The 15,931-nt window shown below is 33.4% G+C and overlaps 1 protein-coding gene across 4 annotated transcripts in view; it reads right to left on the minus strand.

The window, feature by feature from the left end:
- Window positions 1-15,931, minus strand: part of LOC142321565 (angiogenic factor with G patch and FHA domains 1) — a 164,218-nt gene that overhangs the window by 38,658 nt on the left and 109,629 nt on the right. For all 4 annotated transcript variants that reach the window (XM_075359754.1, XM_075359750.1, XM_075359752.1 and 1 more), the window contains exon 9: window positions 592-732. In XM_075359754.1, coding sequence (XP_075215869.1) covers window positions 592-732 — 141 coding nt within the window. The remainder of the gene's footprint in view (window positions 1-591; window positions 733-15,931) is intronic.

Consider the following 15,931-nt stretch of genomic DNA (forward strand, 5'->3'; position numbering starts at 1 on the left):
AACTAATAATATTAGTATCAAACTATATAAGTCAATTTATAACCCATTTATATATATATATATATTAACAGGTTACAAAAAAGGTTTACTTGGTTCAAAAAAGGCTCACAGTACAACTGCAATAATGGTCTCATTCCGAAATATATATAAGTTTGAGGTAGAAGAATTTGCCAAATTTTATTTTTATTTTTTAGTATTTGACTGTTAAGCAATCAGTTAAGAGCTACTGTAGAGAACATTTGAAACTAGATGTTTCAAAATGTTAAATCGCCATCAGTCGGTTTAAGAATGTTGTAACCTTAAACTTTATACATAATTTTTTTTTTCTGTTTTTCTGTTTTCAATTGCCTTCAAAATTGTGATAATTCTACCCTTTTATAATTTAAAATTTCTGAGTTGCCCCCTCCCAGTCTGGAGGCTAGATTGTAGTTTTAGTATCATACAGAGAATTAAACCACTGAAGTAAAATTTCATTCTACATTTTAAATGCTGAAAATTTATTTAAAAGTTCCCATATTTCATCAACATTGCGCATATAAACGGTTAACTGCTTCTTCCAGATACAAATAAAAAAAATGAAAACCAACTTACCTATGATAAATCATTATATCGTTTTAATGTCTTCTTCCAAATGGTATTTTTCCGTTGAGTACTAGAACTTAATTCTTCAGTTGAAACAGAACCTTCAGAACAACCTAAACCAGCTTTGCCAGCATGCTGTTCAACAGTTATCTGAAGAAAAAAATGGATTTAATAATTTATAAAAATATTGAAATAATAAGAAATATAACACTATGCATATATACATACATAAATATACGCGCGCGCTCACACACACACTCGCGCGCGCGCACATTTTATTTAATATAAATTCTATTAAATAAACCACCTAGTAATAATACAGACTTAAAATATAATAAATAGAATTTAAATACACAATGTGGGCGAAAAGTCCCTTTATATGTTAATTAGCATTCTATGCTAATTAAGTTAGATATGTAGATAAACATTGTTACAAATACAAAAAATTGTATATTTCAACATTTATGTCTGGTTAACATTAACATTTATTGTGAATAACATTGTTACAAAGGTTCAAGGTTCATTTATTGGTTTGGAAACAGTTCATTTAGCCGTGTGCGGACACACAGCAAAAGTGTGGTGGAGCGCCGTCTTGTTGAAGTGTAACGATGTCTGCTATTCCTCTTGCCGTTAATTCTGGAACCAACCAATCATAGCGGTGCTGGTTCACAGAACCATCAAATAAATATGGTCCAGCAGAAGATCTGCCGTTATCCCTGCCCAAATCGTAACATGCGACGGATTGGAGTCGATTTCCTCATAATAGTGAGGATTGTCTTTTGCCCAAAAGACTTAACGATTTCGTGAACTACGATAAATCACACACTCGTCAGAGAACATAACGTTTTTTGATCATTTGCATGTGGAAAGCGTGCAACATTTCACATGCGTGCACGCGTTGTTCCAAGTCACGATCACTCAACTCATTCACTGAGGAAGGTCGAAAACATGAAACATTCAAGTTTTTCCCCATGTGGTCTCGCATAGTCGATCGCGGGATGCCTAATTCTCCAGACCGTTTACAGGTTAACTTCATCGGCGATCGTTCAATTGATTCCGCCACAGTAACACAGGTTTTGGTGCGAGTCGTAGGCCTTCCGCTACGTGGTGCGTCGAGAAAACTTCCCGCAGCAAAGATTTTTTTCTCCCATGCAAATAACATTGGTCGTGATGGCGGCGGTTTTCCAAACCACACAGCGAAGTCCCTCAAAATGTCTGTCGTTGTCTTCTTTGTGTTTTGACGTTCGTGAACCCACACAGATACCACCAAACGCTCCTCAACAGTGAAAATGCTAGTATCCGCCATGGTTTAACTCGAGACTGTCCCACACTAATATAACTGACATGTGCAGGACTAAGCTTATGGCGGGAAATAATAATAAACAGTGAATTTGCTCAACAATAGTAAAAAATATACCGTTTTTGTATTGTTTGTATTCATAACAATGTTTATCTACATATCTAACTGTACTAAGCTATTAACATGCAAAGGACCATACTGTAATTTAACGGTACAGAGGAATAACATGAATCTTAAAAAAGATTGATTTCAGTAAAAAATATATATATATAAGAAAAAAAGGGTACAATAAAAGGAAGATAAGTGCCAAAGATTTATTGAGTATGAATATTGAATTCAGAATAAGTACACTGTGTTAACACGTAATACCTACTTAAAGTGGCTGCCTCAATACAATTATAAAAAAATGACAATATAATAGGACATCTGTAAAATAATTACACAAAACTTATAATTATTAACAAAATAACTACATTTTATAATACAAATCTGAATGTAATAAATTTTCATGTTTTATTTTTGTCTAGACAGTTACAACAAGTTCATAACACACCACTCTCTCTATATGGCACATTAACTTCACCAAAATCTTGATGTTTATATGTTCAAAAAATATTCAAAATTATTTCTAGTTTCATAAGTAATGAATGATATAATCATCCCTTTCCCAAGGAAATTCAGGACCAATTTTCATTAAAAAAATACCAGCTTAAGCAAAGATTATTAGTGTATAATACGTTTCTTTTATTTAAACTGGTTGCATAGCTCATATGATGCCAGGTCAGTGCAGATCTTCTGTTATACAAAAGATGATCAAAAACGTTTGGCATTTATAGCACAACCAAATATACCAGGTTAGAAATGAATAATCCCAACATATGAAGGAAGATTTCACGAAACATTAGCAATTTAAGTCATACAGTTAGTTACAATGTAAACAAGCAACGCGTTAGTGACAAAAACAAAGAAAGAATTTTGTTTTGAAATGATTACATTATGGTGGGAGACTAATAATATTTTCTTACTAAAATTTGTTTTGAAATGTACATCAGATCATCATAATGTCTGATGTTTACGCAATGCACATGTGATTAGTGCAAAACTCTTCTTACGTGCTTCACAATGTACAGTCGCCGCTAAAAATCAGCGAGCTTGGAGGGGCAACAATTACTATCCAACGTAAAAACATGTTCCTCGCTCTTAGTTATCTCCCTTACCAAATAATTATTCTACTTTTAACAAATGAATGCAACAATTCTGAAATTAAATACAGTTCTGTACTGTACATTGTAAAATGAAATAACTGATAAAAAAATATTATCTATTACTAATTACACGGTAAATACTGCGAAACTGGAAAATGAATTATCCATTTAATTCCTCAGCTAGAGCGCTCTCATCCCTGTCATCATTATCTTCAGTGTAATTGTCACTATTATCATTGTCACCACAAAAGAGACAATGAAAGATTCTATTAATCTAATAACAATTCTTGGCTTCTATAGATTTTTTTTAACATTTCCATAGTAAGGTTTCTAGTATTTTTCGCTAATCGAATTCTTTTTATTTTCACACAGTTTCTGCAGTTCTGTGACATCTTAAATTTTGTGTTGTCGCTCGCTGTTTTACCTCTGGCCATACCATCTCGATTGGATTTAAATCATGATGATAAGGTGAAAGCCCCAGAACTTAATGTCCATTTCTTTCCAACAATTCGTCAAATTGGTATCGTCTTCTGTTACCTTTGTTCAACTTAATTAGCTCATACAATTGTAGTTTAGCATTTGAGAATCCGAGATAAAAATGGAATATGATATTTCTCTAGCCAAACAGTCATTGCGTTTTTTGCTTGATGACACTGGAAGTTTTTCTGAAAGGGTATTATGATACGAAGCATTGTTAATAACTACTACAAATAGAAGGAAGGTAAGGAACTAATTTTTCTTCAACCCATTTCAAATAATTTTTGTATTCATGCTATCATGATAATCGCCACGTTTTGATTTGGCCATCCAAGTTAACACTGCGTTTATATTAAAGCCAATTTTACCTCCGGCGTGAATAATAATTAAGCGTTCATCTTTATTTATTAGTAAATTAAGTCCTGCACCGTTGTTGTCAGCCCATCATTTTGCCGTTGAATGAGATGATAAAACAGAAGATTCATCTAAGTGTACGATCGCCCGGTTACATTTTCTAAAATTACTGATTGCCGGCAAATATGAAATCCTTTCCTGCCTAATATCAAGTTTATCAACTAAAATTTTCTGTTCGTTTTCTGTTATACGCCACTTAAAACCTAATTCTTTCAAAATTCTTCTTAATCTAGTTTCACTGCCGTTAAAATTAATTTTAATTTTCAATTCTTTACAGAGTTTATTAACTGTTGGCAGCATTTTCTTAATATTGTAAACACGCAAAAATACATTGCTTCGTAAACGACAGCTGCTACTAAGAGATGACTAATCATGGTGGGCCAATGTTTCAGAGAACAGTATATCAGTGACATGTGGACTGATCATCCAAACTCGCCATTACATAGTGACTACTGTAGTAAGGTTGCAGTACATCTTACTCCTGTTTCCATTCTACAATCTTCCTTATATTTACCCTTCCCACCTCTTCATCAGGCTACTTCATCAATATATAATTTTATATAATTTTAACTCCTGCCATAACTTAACTTTAATATTTTAACTTAACTTTAATATTTTATATAATTTTCACTCCTGCCATTACCTTCCTCTTCTGTATTATGACCTTACCACCATTATTTACCTAAACAATCTATACTTCTCCATACTCAACAAATGTAAAACCATTGTAGCTGCTGTTTATTCAAATGTTGCTCAGGACCATTTGTCTTAACCGGTTTAATTATTATTACGTTCCTGATAGCTATCCAAATCTTCCATATAATTTGTTTGAAATATTTCATTTCCATACCTATATTTTACTGTTGTAAGGCTGAACAAAGATAACGTTACTAGGACAAGTAAAAAATTATATACACTTTTGCCGCAACACAACTTCAAGGTTATGATACTTCCTTCTGCGCATGCCTGCTTAGAGTTAGTACGATTGCAGTCATGAGTGCGAAATTTTACCCCAACGCGTTATTTGCCTTCTGGCTATTACAATGTAAATACGTCTGTTCTGCTAGCAGTTTGCACCAAGCTGGTACAATGAGTAGTGATCAGATTTCTCTGGTTGGAGGGAATGAAAGGGTTAAAATTCACGGTAGACTTTCATCACAATACAGGGACAGTGCTTTATCAAGTAATATCGCTATTAACAAGTATTTTTGCAGGGATCGATAAATGGCCAGACGAGTTTGACTCAAGAAGAGGGAGCAGGACGTCTGTGAACCTCCACCACAGATAAGATACAGCGATCTCGAAAGATGGTTCTAGCTAATAGGCGAGTTAGCATCAATAAAGTAATGACTTCTTTAAACATCATCATGGTTCTGCCCATCAAATCATCCATGACGGCTCACCTTCCGTAAAGTCTACTGTCGAAGAAAGTGTTTATACATTAAATCGCCTGCTGCAAATGGCTCACCACACCGTTCAAATCACCAACAAGTTGAATTTTGAGGGCTCCTAAAGCCCACATCTTGCTCCCTCCAACATTCATCTGTCTGGGCAGCTCAAGGGTACTTTGCAAGGGTGTCAATTTCCCACAGACTTAAGATGTGGTTTTCTAACTGAAACCCTTCTTCTTGGAAGGAATACACAAGCTTGTGGAGCCTGAACCTAGTGTACTGACAAGGGAGGTGACCATGTAGAAAAATGATGTATATGTAGGTAAATAAATTGGTGTTTATCTTATCAATGCTGGTGTTTATCTACATTCGTACTTGTATTTAAAAAAGATCATATCGTCTTACTGTTTTTATTCAGCTAACATTGATGATCTAGATCTAAAATATAATCTAATATTTTTAATGATTTTAATTTGGATGCCAAAAATTACTAAGTTAAACAGAAATTGAAAAGGTATAATTTCAGTTTTTAATAGTAATAATTATTACTGTGAAAGGGAAATTTCTGCAATTTGTTTGATGAGCAGATGGAGAGTCTCTCTCTATCAAACACATTTGTACACTCGGTAATAATAATCAAAGCCAGAAACCGAAAACTGTTTGAAAAACAGTTTTATAAACTTCTGTTGTGAAAAGCAAAAATTACGACCTCGTTCCTTTTCATTTCTCAAAAGCCGCTATGAATGTTCATGAGTGACAACAATATCCATTAGTCAGAATAGGCAGGAAACTCACTTGATGCCCGATCGAGAATTTAAGGGCCTACATGTTAAGGGAAATGAAATTGCACTGTAAAAATGGAAGAAAATGATTAACAATGCAATCTGTATGTGGTTTGATGTGGAATGATAATAATGTGTAAAACTAATTCAACCTACATAAAAAAAAAAGTGAAGAGTGATAAAATATGAGTATAAGGTAGACATATTTTGTATCAACAACATTGTACTCGTGTAAATAAAATATAAAAATTTGTAACAATTTTCATTTTCGTAACAGTAATATCAGATTAACTTTCCCAGCAAAGCCGGGGAAATAATGTAATAAACAATTAAGGGCTTTTCCCCCAAAAGACTATTTATTACCTCTTATACTCTCTCTTTTTCTGTTTAGTCTCCGGAACCAACGTAAGATATTACTTCAGAGGATGAATGAGGATGATATGTATGAGTGTAAGTGAAGTGTAGTCTTGTACAATCTCAGGTCGACCATTCCAGAGATGTGTCGTTAATTAAAACCCAAGCACCAAAAGAACACCGGTATCCACGATCTAGTATTCAAATCCGTAATAAAAGTAACTGTTTTTGTTAGAATTTGGACCATAGAACTCTCGAAAAAAAAATCAGCTGATTTACGATGAAAAATTAAACACTAGACTAGTCCAGTGGGCTACAGACTACTACCTGGGAGAAAAATTAAGTGGAACATTAAAGTAAATGAACAAATAAAGAATTATGTAAAGAAAAAAAATTATCATAAAAATATTTTATATAGGACCCATGGTGACTGCATCACCACATTTCTTAACCAATTGTAACCAAAATTAAATGGCATTAATAACCCTTATGAAAAGTCATCATAAAAATCAGTTAATCAAATAAAGCGATAAATGACAAAAATAAAATTTATTATCCCCCACTCACGAATGAGTTCAAATAAATAAACATAATGACATATTATATTACACATGGGCTCATACATAATTTTCAGAGTTTTAATAAACTCTGAAATGTCTCCAGAGTTAAGTTATGAATGTACAACTTTTACTAAAATTTTATATACAGTACATATATAAATATATTTTTTAAATTTATTTTGCACGTGTATTTGTAAAAACCGTATCAAGAATTCAGAGGATAGTCCCTCACATCAAAATAAAGAAAAACTTTACATCTATCTATTTCTAAAAACATTTAGTTCACTGGCTATCCGCCATTTTTAACAAACAAAGTTATTTCTCAGAATGGTTAAAAATCGAGCTGAAATTTCGAATACTGCTAGAGTACCTAGCGGCTTACTTGTACAAAAACAATGAACCTGATATCTCAATCCATTTCAAAACTGCGGTCAATGTAACTTTTTAATTGTTATATCCTTACAACTGCTGGTTTGTTTAAATGTTGTTATTACAAAACATGTTAAAAGTTTTATGACGAAGAAAATGACACATTATCTATTCAAATCCAATCATGAATAACAGTTATGGCAAAAATCATAAAAAGTGTCATTCTACATTAAAAAAATTTCATTTCCTCCCAAATAAACTTAAATAATTCGTCACGATCTTAACTAGAATAATTCTATAGATGTTATCGTGTAATAAATTATAATAATTTAATAATGTTGAAAATATGATAAAATAAAATATGATTGAAATCATGAAAATATTATAATAAGTAATATAAATATTGAAAAATAATCCACATAAAACTGATGTAATTAAGAAATCATTGTTGTAAATAAAAACTTAAAACCCAGTTTGTCTTTTGCTATTGACCAAGTGAGTGCATTGTTCTGTGCGGTACGAGTTATTTTTTTTTTTTACCTTATCTATTTTATTCACAACGGCAGATAACATAAATCATAATTATACTAACTTAGAAATGGCTGAAATGCTTGAAATGCACAGTTTCGCACTTGAGGTGAAACGGCTGGATCAGGAACACTTTCCAAATCAAGTGTTACTTTCTCAAAAAAAATTTTAATCCGTTTATAGTGTTACCACAAACATGCCGAACTTAATAGCGGCGGACGCCAACGGTAGCGGCTCAGATGTTAGTGGGAGCACAGTACACGTACGCGCTTCCAACACCATCAATCCCGCCGCACAGTTCTCCCACCATAGCGGCGCTGAGGCCCTACCACTCTCACGCTCCAATAAACGAGCGTACACAAGAGTGAATTAATTCATCGTCGACCACCACCTGGAGAAGACCAAGAAGAAGAAGATGAAAAAATACAGAAATTTCCCGTCCGCCAGAACGTGGGACCTCCCGGCGGATGCCGACATCCCTGCGGAAGCAGCAAGCCTGGCCAGCTCGCCGAGGGAGCCACTGAACACAGACGCTACCTCCTCGCTCCAGCTCGCTGAGTTTCAATCGCCCCGGCCAGCAGACTCAGCAGCAGGATCCGGCCCAGCGTGGGGCCACCATTGCCACGTTGTAGTGGGGACCCGACTGCCGTTGAGGGGAAGCCCGATCTGATTTCAGTGGACGAGCCGCAATTCCCCGCCTACAGCCAAGTCGACTTCGCCGGAGACCAGCTTCCGGACCCAACAGCTCTTCTCAGAACTAACGAGAAAAACGGCCCTTTTCAGGGCTACCACAAGGTTATAAATTACAACGAGCGATCGAAGCCAATTGACGACAACAACAGCCCTTCTCAGGGCTACTACAAGGTTATACAGTGCCACGTGCCGTCTAAGCCATTCGGCGACAATAGATGGCTCAGATGCACAATAAGCTTAAAACCTGAAAAACATGAGTAAATCAGGACGATGACGTTCAGCATGTACAACCGAATTCGAGGAGGGAGTGCTAAATGAAATATCTAACCGTTTTGAAAAAAGTATTAGTCTACGCTGGCATTGGAGTTTAATGTTAGTAATCCAATATTTTGGAAGGTTTTGCATGAACAGCACTCCATGCCTATCATTATCAACGAGTACACGCTATTTTACCGCAAAATTATACTCACCGTGTTCGGCTATGCCAATGACTTATCTGAAAATGAACTAATCCGAATTTTTTTAAAGATATCTTCTTTATCGGTGAAGCTAAATTTACAATACTAGCCACTCTTAACACCCACAACACGCACATGTGTTATGAAAACCCTTATGCCATTTCTGAGAACCGTCACAAATATCAGTTTTCTGTAAACGTATAAGATGGTATTCTGGGTGATCACTTTTTGCCTATTTTTTTTTTTTTACCTGAAACACTCAATGGTAAAGGATATTTGCATTTCTTGATGGCTGATCTTCTACTTTTACTCGAAGATTTGCCAATAAATACAAGCATAAAATGTGGTTCATGCTGGATGAGGCTCCGGATCATTAGATTATAAGTTCACGATCACCTAAATGAAGCATATCTAAACAGATGGATTGGTCGAGGAGGCTCAGTAGCATGGCCGGCAAGTTCTTCTGATCTCAGTCCTCATGACTATTTCTTCTGGGGCCATTCAAAGACACTTATATAAAAAAAACCCTGGGGACAAAACAGAAGATTGCACAAGAATTCTAAATAGGATTGAGAGGATTCGTCAGACCTTGTCATCTTTGAAAGAGTCCAGCAGTAACTGAAAAAAAAAACGCCTGAATCATTTATTTTGAATGAGGGCCGCCATTTTGAACAGCTACTGTAATTTCATTTATTAATGATTTAGTATCTGATGCGATAATTAATTATTGCTGAATAAATTTTAACTGGCGTATCGCATTGCGTGTGGCGGCAGGCGACAGAGCGGTGTCGGCTGAAGCTATATTTGTGGTATCCTGAATCCCTCCGTTAGACTTGAAGATAGGGGAGCTCTTGGTGACAAAGAGGGGTATTCCGAAGACTGTTGCATTGTGCGCCTTGTTGAGCAGATGGCAGAAAATGTGGAATCGAGCGGCAGGTGGCCGCTGTACATACACACTGATTCCTGATATCAAGAACTGGATTAACACGAAACACGGTGAGGTGGATTTTTTGACAACCCAGTTCTTAACCGACATGGGTCGTTCAATTCCTAGCGGGCGAAAATTAGAAGATCTGATAGCGCGGCATGTCAATATTGTGGAGCTACAGACGCCCGCGCATGTGATGTATGTTTCACTGCATCCGATGGGAGGAAGAGAGACGGCTCTGCTGCAACATCACCGGGCCACTCGACGAGGGATACATTGTGGGGCAGATGCTCCTCTCAGAGTCCGGTTGGAATGCTGTATCCCAGATGTGTTGCAACACATGGGTCGGTTTGGCTGAAACCCGAAATATCTGCGAGCAAATTTTCCTCCTCCTATGTAAACCCCCCCCCCAAAAAAAACAGAAAAAACAATTTCTCAACATAATTTTACATCATTTGATACAAAGGGCTTAAGTCAATTTAGGCCAAAAAAATATAATTAATGTATCCATTTAAAACCAATTTTTACAGGTTTTTTTATTTAAACAGGGTATGTATTAAGTTAATGAAAATTACTAGAATATTACTTGTTATACATTTATACTCAGAAATTCCTTAATGGTACAAGACTGGACAGCTTACTCTAACAGATGTTAACGATTTCTATGTTGTACGTAAAAATTAAGTATTACTTACAAACATACCGCTGACTTTGGTATTTGTTTCTTTTTTTAATGTAACATTTTCATTTTAAATTCCACATTATTTTTTTTAGAGCAATATTAAATTTGTATCAATGTTTTGTTAATAATAATTTTAATCCTTACTGTTTTAATATTTATTTATTTTTAAAAGTTACTGTACCATTCTCATTAAAAAAAATAATAAATTAATTAAAAAAATAATAATAGAAACGTACGAGATATTTAAACGGATTTTACGGAATGAATAAACTTACAAGTAATAGTTCTATATGTCTGATAAGAATATTATTTATAAAACTTACCACTGTAGTTATAAATAACTTTCTTAATTTTATTTTTTATAGGTAACTAAATATTTATTAAGTATTTTTAAGTATCGCATAATTCATATTACTTATAAATAAAATGTAATTAGTACGACGATTATGTTTTTAATTATTTTTAGTTATAGATTTTTAACCAAAAATTACTTTTGTCATCGGACCGTTGATAAAAGGCCATAGGTTAATACAGAACGAGAGCTTCGCCCAAGATAGTTTATCGTTTAGGAGGAAATTTAAGTGGAACGTCAAAGTTTGTTATAAGAGAATTACATAATTTTTTTTTAAATCTATTTTTTTATTAAAATTCTGAGATAAGGAACCTTTGTTGACCGTATTTTCCACGCTCCTCGACAGAATATAATTAAAATTAAACGGCATCAGTGACCTATCTCTAAAAGGTTTAAGTACAAAATTTAAAAAAAATCGGTTAATCCGGCTTAAAGATATCGAGTAAAACGATAATCGATAAAAGAAAGCAAAAAGAAAATTATGTTAACCCTCCACTCCTGAATTAAATTGCCGAAATTCATATAATCAAAGTGACATATAACGTAATGGAATCATCTACTCGGTACAAGTATGACTTCAGGAAGTCAAGAAAAGACAAAAAGAAAACAGGAGTTTTTGCTCCCACCATGAATAAGAACTGTCTTTTGCTCTCATAAATCCCATCAGTATTTATGAGTGTGCTAAACTGTTTTTTTCTCCTGAAAAGTTAAGTTTTTTGATTATACCTTTTTACCTTTTACATGTTTTTGATATTCTTGTAATAATGAGTTCCTTGAATTGCAATCCATGTAATTAATATACTGCACATAAACCAATAAACACAGTATTAAATGTAATTTTGATCAGTTCCGTCTTTCACTAGGATAATATGACAATTCAGTACACAAAATTGTTCTTACTGAAACGTGAATAATAAATAAGTCCGAGTTTGTTTTTTAAATATAAAAAATTTTGAATGTTTAATTAACATTTTTTTAATCAACCACACATGTCAGGAATGGTCGGCCTGAGTCTGTACAAGACCACACCTAATTTGTATGTCATACATATCCTCAACTCATTGGGCTGAACGGGAGGGGTTGCTTATTGTTCACAAGTTGAACAGAATAACTACAATAGTTTTTGTTTATTTGTTAAATATAACGTAAAAATTGAAGTAATTAATACCTAATTACTACAGTATTTATTACGGTATTAATTACTTATAATTATTGATTAGCCTCAGGACTAATTCAATACTTTTTTCCTGTAAAACAAAAAATAAAAAAATTATAATCTCTATCCATTGTTTATTTCTTTCTGTCGCTGCCATGTATCGAAATACCTTAAATCAGCGTCTCTCAACCTCGGGGTCGCGGTGATATGAAAGAGGGGTAGCCTACAACATTACACGTAAACAATAAAAATATTTTTTTATAAAAATTTTACTTACATTTATAAGTATACATGTAAAGAAAATAAATTAATGAGATGGTTGCGGTTTTTTTTTCATTTAATGTAACTCCATACGTGGATCTACAGTATGTTAGAAACACACAAAAGCAAACTGACAAAAGACGATTCCTATATTTATTTAGCGCAACCATAGACGAAAACCCCTTCTCATACAGGTAGGATTTGACGAAAGGGATTAATATTTTCAAGGCTTCTGTAACTAAATTTCTATATTCAATTCGACGAGCAACCCAAAACCTACCTAAAATCTTCATATATGAATTGTAGTTGTAACGTTTTAACGGCAGACGTTTGAGCTGATAGTGAATCTCAACCGGCAACTTAGCAGCTTCAACGTTTTCACTAAATGGATTCAGTACCAGTCTCTTCAAGAAATCATTTTTATCTTCCGGGAAATATTCCGCCGACTGAATTTTTAGCTCACTCAAATGAATCTTCAATCTATTTAACTGTGGTTTCAACCAAATTTTTCTTAATACAATCGGAACTGTATGGAAATACATCAAAATGTTTGCTTTGAAGGCGAATAATCCAGATATCAAACCTTTTAATAAAAGGATGAACTTTGTTATTAATAAAATGTTTTTTTATTGATATACTCATGTTGTATCGGTATACTCATTTTTTTTTTACTGTATATACTCATTATTCTGTACAAACATTGTAAACGGGGTTTGTTTATCCTGGAAAAGTATTATTAATTCAACTCGCAATTCCAATAACCGAGTTAACATTTTCCCCCGCGATCTGACTTCTGTATGGAAAAGAAAAGATTTTTTATTTTCGCCCATTTCATCGCATATTTAGGAAACATTCTATTCTATAAGGTCGACATTTACTAAATTTATCCATTTTTACAGCTTTAAAAAGAATTTGTTTGATTCCAGCATATCTTTTGTGGCAAAAGCATGTCCGTGAAGGAAGCTGTGCCCTTGTTGTAAGACGATCTTTTAATTTTTCCAGAAATCCACTGTTCTTTCCTGTTATTGCCTTTGAATCATCACTACAAACTGTAATACAAAATCTACGTTACAGTTTTTAGTAGCTTAAAAAAAAAACATCAAAAAGACATTGTCCTCTTGCATGACCAGGTATTGATTTGCAAAACAAAGTATTTTCTTTGACTGATCTGTTCCTATCGCATCCATACCTTCAAAACATAAAAACTGAGAAATGTTTGCCACATCTATTGATTCATCAAATTGAATACTAAAAAATATACTAAAACTCATTTGCTGAATTATCTGATCGCGAACAACGGTAGCCATATCATCGGTTCGCCTTAATGATATGTCGTTAGAAAGCGGACCTTTTCAGTTTTTTTACTTCCTCCATGCGTATTAAAACACTGACCATATTAACTGCAGCAGGCAATACGAGGTTTTCTGTAAGTGTATGGGTTTTGGACATCTTAACTACTTACTCTTAATGTTACGAGATAACATGCTTCAAATGTGGTGTTATCAGTTCGGCTCGATTTACGAATAGAAGCTCGTTGATTTGTTAAAGGTTATTAGATTTCCTTGAAATAAAAAATTTCAGTAAAAATCAATGTGGTTTTCGCACAGGAAAAAATATTGAGTATGCCCTTTTGAATTTTATATCCAATATAATAGAAAGTTAAAAAAAACAAAGGTCAACAAGCGGCGAGTTTATTCTTGGATTTGAAAAAAAAACTTTCAATTTTGTTGAACACAATATTTTTACTGAAAAACTATGGAAAGCTGGAATAAGAGGTCAATGCAATAAATGGTTCAAATCGTATTTGAGGCGAAGATCTCAACAGGTCAAATTAGGAGAAGAAATGAGTTCTCGAAGTAATGCTAAAACTACGGTATCCCACAGGGTTCTGTATTTGGAACTACTTAATTTATAATACACGAGTACATAAATGATTTATGTAGTGGAACATTTGATTTGATTTACGGTAGAGTGACAACATTTGTAGATGACACAGTATTAGATTATGAAGCTAAAAGTGTATACGAAATAAGGAAAAATACTGAAGATTTTAGAAGAATTATGTAGTGGTTAATCAAAAACGGCTTAAGTTTAAATGTAATGAAGACAAATTATAGAATTTTTCAATAAAAAATGTCTGCCAGAAATGTTATGCAGCATACAATATCACAATCTTAACTGTAATACAAACATAAACTGTACATGCCAAACTATACTGCAAGTTGATACGGTTAAATATCTGGGAGTAATTTTTAGATCTGAATCTGTCACAGAAGGAACATATATATAAAATAAAAAAGAAATCGGATTAAGTATATATAAATTTTATTTCTTAAAGGATTTTCGTACAACAAAGTTACTGAGCATGTTGTATCACTCCTTGATAGAATCGAAATTAATGTACGGTATAACTTGTTGGGGAAATACGTATTATTCTAATATAAAGCCATTATTGGAGCACAAATACAGGTAATTAGAATGATTTCAAATACGAGTAAAAATAGATTTAACGAATATTTTCCACTTTTTAAAAAAATTAGCATATTGCCTTAAATTTTTTGTATGTTTAAAGTCCTAAAAATATATTATAAAAGGTGTAATATGTATAGAGTAACACACACATATGTCAAGAGTAATTTAATTAGGAATCATAAATTTGTGTTACCTTTGCCAAAATTGGAAGTGTACAATTTTATTTATTTGTGGGTCCGAAGGTATACAATTTTACAATTGTTACCTAATAATATAAAGGAATCAAGAAACTTTAAAGAACACAATGCCCAGTTACTTATATGGTTACTAGAAATTGATGAAATTGAAAAGTTATTATTCTAATCTAATCACTTAAGAAATTGTTAAAAGAAATTTGTATTTTAAGATTACAATATATCGCGGTGTATCTCAGAATTTCTGTTTCACTTTATAAAATGTTATTGTGATCTTAACCCTCGGCATGGATTTATCTAGAGAGAGTGCCTAAATTTTCATACAAGTTACACATTTTATGTTATACTGTAAGAAATTGTTCTATTGAATTTTCTTCTTATTATTAAAAATAAAATATATAATTGTGTTATTATTTGTCATTGTGTGAGAAAATATGAAAAAATCCTATACAATTTTCTTTACAAAAATTCCAAACATTTGCTTTTATGATCCGGATGTTTAGTTTCCAAATTTCGAATTGATCTTGATGGATTCATGCTTTTATCGGAGATGACTTGAAAGCACACAATGCACTGTGGCTTTCCAACCAATGAGGTAAAACCATAAAATTTAAATAACTGTAATGGTACAATCTTGTCTTTATACCAATCGATTCAGTGGATGTAGATGCCTCACTTCATTTTTCCACAAATTTATCCATTTTGCATAAGAATCTAATTGAAAAAAATTCCCTTTTCGGCACGCCGGAAGGTGGGAGTAGATTTCACCGGTG

The sequence above is a fragment of the Lycorma delicatula genome, chromosome 3 (assembly GCF_047948215.1).
Source record: "Lycorma delicatula isolate Av1 chromosome 3, ASM4794821v1, whole genome shotgun sequence".
Lineage (NCBI taxonomy): Eukaryota > Metazoa > Arthropoda > Insecta > Hemiptera > Fulgoridae > Lycorma > Lycorma delicatula.